The 8,453-nt window shown below is 30.3% G+C and overlaps 1 protein-coding gene across 4 annotated transcripts in view; it reads right to left on the bottom strand.

Moving 5' to 3' along the window:
- The window catches only part of LOC138696751 (ETS homologous factor-like), a 293,387-nt gene extending 286,064 nt beyond the window's left edge, over positions 1-7,323 (bottom strand). The window contains exon 1 of one of the 4 annotated variants that reach the window (XM_069822117.1): positions 7,173-7,323. In XM_069822117.1, coding sequence (XP_069678218.1) covers positions 7,173-7,221 — 49 coding nt within the window. In that variant the 5' untranslated portion in view covers positions 7,222-7,323. The remainder of the gene's footprint in view (positions 1-7,172) is intronic. The other 3 variants (XM_069822116.1, XM_069822118.1, XM_069822119.1) reach the window with 3 other exon arrangements.
- Between the last annotated feature and the right edge of the window lie 1,130 nt (positions 7,324-8,453).

The raw sequence follows: 8,453 nt of genomic DNA, 5'->3' as shown, positions 1-8,453 counted from the left end.
ATTTTTTTCTTCGCACCTCAATAAGAAGATAAACTTTATTGTTTTCTTGATTGCATACAAAATACATTCTTTATTACAAAAAGTGAGATAGCTGACATTATTTATAAATAATACAGGTTTGGTAGATGCATGCATTTTTTCATAAATGTATATACATTCGTATATTAAAATAATTTGTACCGTTATTTTCATCCACTAAATATAATTTCTAGGTATGATGATATAGAGACTGGATTAATCTTGCACAGGATAGGGATCGCTGGCGGGTTTATGTGAGAGCGGCAATGAACCTTCGGGTTCCTTAAAAGTCATTTGTAAGTAAGTAAGGTACTATAAATATTAAAAGATTATGAATTTCTAAATAATTTATACTTTCGTAACCTATAGTACCGTGGGATCAGAGCTTTGAAAGTGATACTTCTATGCAAATTCTTCCATGCATAACAACATAATTTAAAACCATGACCGCTAGTATTTTAAGAAAAGCAACTTTTGGTAGCTGTACGTCATTTCTGTTGATCTTTCTATGTCGTAGGCGTTAAAGCTTAGACCGAAATCACAGTAGAAAGTAAGAATTAATACTTACTTACGAATGGCTTTTAGAGAACTCGGAGGTTCATTGCCGCCCTCCATAAGCCCACCATGAATCCCTATCCTGAACAAGATTAATCCAGTCTCTACCATCATATTCCACCTCCCTCAAATCCATTTTAGTATTATCCTCCATCTATGTCTTGGCCTCCCCAAAGGTCTTTTTCTCTCAGGTCTCCCAACTAACACTCTATATGCATTTCTGGATTCAGCTATAAGTGCTACATGCCCTGCCCATCTCAAATGTCTGAACTTAATGTTTCAAATTAAGTTAGGCGAAGAATACAATGCATGCAGTTCTGCATTGTGTAACTTTCTCCATTCTGATGTAACTTATCCCTCTTAGCCCCAAATATTTTCCTAAGCACCTTATTCTCAAACATCCTTAATCTCTGTTCCTCCCTCAAAGTTAGAGTCCAAGTTTCACAACCATAAAGAACAACCGGTAATATAACTGTTTTATAAATTCTAACTTTCAGATTTTTTGAGAGAAGACTGGATGACAAAAGCTTCTCAACCGAATAATAACAGGCATTTCCCATATTTATTCTGCGTTTAATTTCCTATCGAGTGTCATTTATATTTGTTATTGTTGCTCCAAGATATCTGAATTTTTCTGCCTCTTCAAAGGATAAATTTCCAGTTTCTATATTTCCATTTCGTACTATGTTCTGTTCACGACACATAATCATATACTTTGTCTTTTCGGGATTTACTTTCAAATCTATCTCTTTATTTGTTTCAAGTAAAATTCCCGTGTTTTCACTAATAGTTTGTGGATTTTCTCCTAACATATTCACGTCATCTGCATAAAAAAGCAGCTGATGTAACCCGTACAATTCCAAACCCTGTCTGTTATCCTGGACTTTCCTAATGGCATATTCTAGAGCAAAGTTAAAAAGTACAGGTGATATTGCATCTCCTTGCTTTAGCCCGCAGTGAATTTGAAACGGACCTATATGGACTCTGCTGTACGTTTCACTGATACATTTTAATTAATCGAATTAGTTTCTTGTTAATACAAAATTCTATAAAACTATTATATAAAACTTCTCTCTTAACCGAGTCATATACCTTTTTAAAATTTATGAATAGCTTATGTACTGTGCCCTTATACTCCCATTTCGTCTCCAATATCTGTCGAATACAAAAAATCTGATCAATAATCGATCTATTACGTCTGAAACCACTATGATAATCCCAAATAATTTCATCTACATATGGAGTTAATCTTCTCAAAAGAATATTGGAAAAAATTTTGTGCGATGTTAATAAAAGTTATATTCCTCGAAAGTTAATATAGTTAGTCTTTTCCCCCTTCTTAAAGATTACGATTATGGATTCCTTCCATTGTTCTGGCACAATTTCCTTTTCCCAAATAGGCCTAGCAAGTAGAAGCTCATAAATTTCACTAAATAATGCACTTCCATTCTCTTGTATTTGATCGATACCTGGATACTTGTACTCTTTCAGATTTTCTATCGCAATTTCGATAGTGTGGGTTTGTGTATAAACGGCTCAGCAGTTTGTATTTGAATTTCGTCCCGATCATTTCTAATCGGCCTATGTACATTTAGTAGTTTTCCAAAATAGTTCTTCCATTTGTTCAGGATGGAATGAGAGTCTGCAAGCAAGTCACCATTCTCATTCTTGATCGCATTTACCGTTGCCTGATATCCTTTCTTAAATTTCTTTATGTCCTTATGTAAATCTCTAATGTTTTTATTCTTACTATGTACTTCTACCTCATTCAGTTCTTTAGAAAATAATTTATTTATTCAGAGATGTAATTTTTAAATTTATAGGAATTTCACTACTTCATTTGTCAGTTCATTCTAGGCAGTAAAAAAGAAATACGAAGAAAAGTCATTGGATTTGATTTTAAATAAATCGTCATTGTCTATTGCTGATTTGAAATACCATATAAATAGATCCATTAATTTTTACTAAAATATTGTATTTTATGTATGATATTTGCAAATAAATTGATATGTGAATAAAATATGTTCAGCAGTGTACAAGAAATCGCTGTTGTTTACACAGACGGTATAATCAAAGCACATTTTTTTTTATCGTGGACTCTGAAACGTGCATTTCGGTCTAAATCTATAAATACTGTAACTTATATGTTTGCAGAGGCACAGTCTTTCTTTCCATACTTCTTACGATAGGAAGACGTAAAGAAAAGCGGAGATAGGTCGATCGAACGTGAGGAGACACGATCAACAAGTACGCAACTGAAAAATGCATAACTGACCTAAATCATGTAATTTATAATGATTATAATGATGATAAAATATTTTAACACATAGGCCTAAATACAAAGAATAAAATGATTCTCAAATTCTTTAATTCACACCCGTGTACACGCAATTGAGTAACTTATGTCCTTAAGCTAATAAAACCAGAAATAAACCTTTGATGATAATTTTGTTATGTAAGTGTGTAGGCTATATTTTAAATCACTATATATTTTTATTTATTAAATATAAATACAAAATGTGTTTAGTGTCTGGATTAACGAGATAGATATTGCTACGTCTCTAGATACAAATTATCGCTTTCAAGTCTGAGTTCAAAAGTGGCAACCTAAGCGTTGTTTTCAGACTCGTCACAGAACAAGTTTCTTTGGTGATTTTAATTGAGGTTACTAAAACTCTAGTCTCTCTCATCTTCTGACGTATAAAATTCCAATATTCATTCAGAATTCAGTGTGAAACTTTCTGAGATAATTTTTAAGGAAAATACTGTAGTTTTCCAGCTAGATGAGTCATAGTATTCGTTTGAATTGTTACAGCTACGTTACTTTGTCCTTATTTGCTTACATATTTATGTATACATCCTGATTCCACACGTTTAACACTTTGTATCAGTTAAGAGTTTTGTTACAATAAGAACTTTCTAGTGGTAAACTGAGTGGTAAATAACCTAGTTGACTAGTTTCGACTTCTTGTCAGTCATCCTCATGACTAGTCAAGTCCTTGTTTCTTTCGTTTTCTTCAGTTGTTTTGCTAGGGAGTGCGTAGTAATGTGGAGTCGAATATAGTGCGTGTTCTGAAATTTAATTGTGTATTGAGGATGTGTTGTGGGTGTGTTTTTGTGTGTCTGTATATTTCGTATTGTTCTAGTGTATTTAATTTATTTATGTATATATTTGTTTTAGATGTGTTATGTACACAATGATACAAATTTAGCAAGGAACTATTCCACATTATTTAAAATATTCTAGTTCTAGTTTTTTCTAAGCTTCAGAATTTTTTCTACAAATTTCAAGTAGTTTCTTCCCGGAGTAGAAAATCCTGGAGTTTCGCAGTTCTGAAAGATATATTCAACAATTTCGTCAGGCTATTTACAAGACTACATATGGGACTATCTAGGCTTTTTAACATGGATCCGTTACACATTTCTATCTGTTACTCTCTACTTTCGTAAGATAAAGAATCTGAACACCATTCTATTTGAGTTACTTTTATTGATGTATTTAAGCATATTTCTCCTTTGAAAACACCGCAATGTGAACGGTATTATTATCTTAACGTACTGAAATTGGACCTTTTGACCTACTTGCCCTTATGAAAAATTTTCTTCATCTATTTCATGTGTTTGGTATTTGTTTAGCAAAAATAAAAATAAATAATCTCAAACCTATGCACATATGACAACAAAATAAACTCGTTTTCCTTTCCTTATACAACTTTGTCTTACTATATAAAGTAACAGCGAAAGAATCAACTACTCTCATTTTGTTCCATATTAATGATGAATTTAAATTTATCAAATGTATGAGTGCTCGTTCATCGCCTCATACATCTAATAAAACTACCAACACATTAAAATAAATTGTAATGTTCAATGTGGTACTCTCTAACGAACTGATTTCATTTAATTTGTCTGTAATAATGACAAAAATAATAATGTTAGACGAATCCCCACCCACATTAATATCTTTAAATAATTCATAATGTTGAATAATTGTAAATTAATCGGAACCAAGTCTGATAATGAATATCATTTCTATGCCTTAGAAATGAAAATATAAAAAGGTTAATGAAATAACAGTAATATCTGATTACAATACATTTTAGTTATAAAAATTATTAGAGGTACTTCCTACACCGTGATAGGCATCATTTAAGGGGACACTATAAGCCTACTGAAACTTCCAAGTTCCATAGTTTCAAGGGTTCACAATATTGTAATCAATAACTACCATACTTATGAAGATAGATTCACCAAATTTGGTCACTGGTATATCTGGTTAATAATGACAAATGTACAAAATTTCATCCGCCTATGATAAGTGGTTTGCATTTTATTAATATTTTATTAAAATATTCAATCGCTTTATTTAAAAAACCCTTTACGTCACAGTCTACATTATTCTTAACTGATATTCACTTATATGGATCCTTATATACATGGGATCTAAACTTACTATAGGGTTTTGCTGTAAAATTAATCAGTAAATTACTAGAATTTTTATTATGAAAGAAAAAACAATAAAAAATTAAAAATCATAAAAAAAATCCTAGTAATTTACCGATCCACTGTACAGCAAAACCCAATAGCAATGTTTGTTTCAATATATATAAAGAATCATATAAGTGAATATCAGTCAAAAATGATGTAAGTTGTGGTGCAAGAGGCGATACAATATTTTATTAAGGTATTAATAAAATGCAAACCACTTATCATAGACAGATGGAATTTTATACACGTCTTATTATTAACCAGATATAGCAGTAAAAATTTGTGAATTTAGCTTTAAAAATATGGAAGTTAGTCATTTCAGTATATGTAATGTCCCCTTAAGTAAATCTAAAGGTTGTATTACTTTGTAGGCCTACTGTATATACAGCTGCACTATAAAACATAATTATAAAAATGACACAACACTGAAAAAAACTCAACACTTGATAGGCCTACTAACAAGAGCGAAGGAATATTTCTTTGGATAGCCTACGTGCATATTCAGGATTATATACTGAGTTATTTCTTGAAAAATGACAGATTATTTTTACACTGCATAATGAATAAATGTCTAGAGGTGAATATCCTAATTATTTTCGATATATAACTCCTAACAGGCTTAACAAATGAGTGAGCTATATCCAGGTATTTTACTACAATGAAGGAGTCATGTTTCAATATAGGACTACTGTACACTATTCCACATCCTTGACTGACTATAGGCCTAGTTAAGTTGGATTATTGCTTATTAATTATATTTCATACATGTAAACTCATTAGCTAAGTTGGATTATTGCTTATTAATTATACTTCATACTTCTAAACTCATTAGTTGAGTTGGATTATTGCTTATTAATTACACTTCATACTTCTAAACTCATTACTTAAGTAAGATTATTGCTAATTAATTATACTTGATACTTCTAAACTCATTAGTTGAGTTGGATTATTGCTTATTAATTATAATTCATACTTCTAAACTCAATTGTTAACTTCTAAACTCATTATTTAAGTTGAATTATTGCTTATTAATTATACTTCATACTTCTGAACTCATTAGTTAAGTTGGATTATTGCTTATTAATTATACTTCATACTTCTGAACTCATTAGTTAAGTTGGATTATTGCTTATTAATTATAATTCATACTTCTAAACTCAATTGTTAACTTCTAAACTCATTATTTAAGTTGAATTATTGCTTATTAATTATACTTCATACTTCTGAACTCATTAGTTAAGTTGAATTATTGCTTATTAATTATACTTCATACTTCTGAACTCATTAGTTAAGTTGGATTATTGCTCATTAATTATATTTCCTACTTCTAAACTCATTAGTTAAGTTGGACTATTGCTTATTAATTATACTTCATACTTCTAAACTCATTATTTAAGTTGGGTTATTGCTTTTTAATTACACTTCCTACTTCTAACTCATTAGTTAAGTTGGACTATTGCTTATTAATTATACTCCATACTTCTAAATTCTTCATTTTAAGTTGGATTATTGCTTATTAATTATACTTCATACTTATAAACTCATTAATTAAGTTGGATTATTGCTTATAAATTATACTTCATACTTCTAAACTTATTTTATCTAAGTAGATAAACAGCGTTATAATATTGTAGAACTGGGAATAATTGCCCTTTTAAATAGTTCGTGTGTACCTAAATATTGTAAATGAGTGTAACAGCGAACTCTTTTCTAAAAACTTAATCTTACAATTTAATTAATGTTTCTACAAAAATGCGTCATTCAACCTTAAAAACGATTAATAATTTCGCTATAATTCATTTTAAGACCATTCAACATGCTTTATTGCTTAGGCCCTAATACGGATGAAAGATTACCTAACCTCCAATCAAAAACCAAACATATTTACAATACGATAATTATTTAAATGTAAAAAATATAAATTATGAATCTTAAAAACGATCCATCACACACATAACCTATTAAAGTATATTTCCACCACTTATGCTACGTGTATTATTTACTAAATTAACAAAGTCAATATAAATTATTAATCGATGTTTCAAAACTAGTTGCATTTCCTCATTATTTCAAAACAATACCAACTAATGGTACATTAAATAAATACGAACCTCTTCCTGCTTCCCCGTGCCAATGGTAGTTGTTGGTTGCTTGCTGCATGTTGAAACAATGTTCCGAATTGAACTTAAATGAACATTTAATTACTGGTTAACAAGTGAACACTGGAAATGCTCAGCAGGAATCACAAGTCTGTTGTTATAAGTGAGTAAGGCGTGACAGGTATCATAGATAGGGGAAGGGAGACTTTACAAGGCGTGGAAAGGGGGAAAATAGTGTTAGCCGTCGTTTCTTCAAATACTGTGTACGCGCAGAGACAAGGATTCACATGAGCGAGTGAGACAAGGCTGGGTAAACGATAACAATCTGACCAATCGGAGAGAGGCAGGCATTAGGTAGCAGGAAAAAGTACGAATATATTACAGAGTTTTTTTTCGCCATCGATACCCAAATTACCTCCTTACCTCCTTTCTGCGATGAAGTATGATGGTGTAGGCAATATACACTCACTGAAGCCAGAGTCATTTGTCAGGACACTCTTAAAGATGTTATTATTTATTACCAGGATACAAACTAAACCGTCATTTGAAGGACGATAAGACTAGGACGATAATAATTTAGAGTTAAGCAGAAGGTAGGCTAATTAATGATCGATGTACGCAAGCAATATTTTTGCATATAACTTCAAAATATTATAATTACAAATTAAAAACAAAAACTTTGGAAAATATTGCAAGAAAATAACATTCCTAAAATGTTAATCGAAAACATTAAAAGTCTATATATGAAGACAAAAAATAAAATACAGTTACAAAATTCAATTTCACAAACAATAATGACAAAGAATTCGACAAAGATGCCCTCTAGTACCACTACTGTTTAACATAATATATATATATATATATATATATATATATATATATATATATATAAATTACATAATAGAAAAATGGCTCTCTTTGGTACGGAATTATGGAATAAAATTACATAGACATTTAAAAGTTAACACTCAACAATATTCAGATGGCTAATTATTAATATCAGACAATAAAGATAACTTACAAAGATCAATTAAAATTTTGAATGAAATTGCAGTAGATTATTAAATGAGAATAAACACATCCAAAACAAAATCAATGGCCTTACAAGGAAAAGAAATAAAGAGAGTCAAATTTGTGGTAAATAATAAAATAATAGAGCAAGTGCCATCATATTTAGGGAATATTATATCAAATTCATGAAATGAAGACATAAAACAGAAACTACATAAGTTACATATAATGCAGTAAATGGAATTATAAGACGACATTTTAGGAAGCAAATGTTAAAAGAAA

The sequence above is a fragment of the Periplaneta americana genome, chromosome 3, assembly GCF_040183065.1.
Source record: "Periplaneta americana isolate PAMFEO1 chromosome 3, P.americana_PAMFEO1_priV1, whole genome shotgun sequence".
NCBI classification, from domain to species: domain Eukaryota; kingdom Metazoa; phylum Arthropoda; class Insecta; order Blattodea; family Blattidae; genus Periplaneta; species Periplaneta americana.
This window is presented reverse-complemented; position numbering and strand designations above follow the sequence as displayed.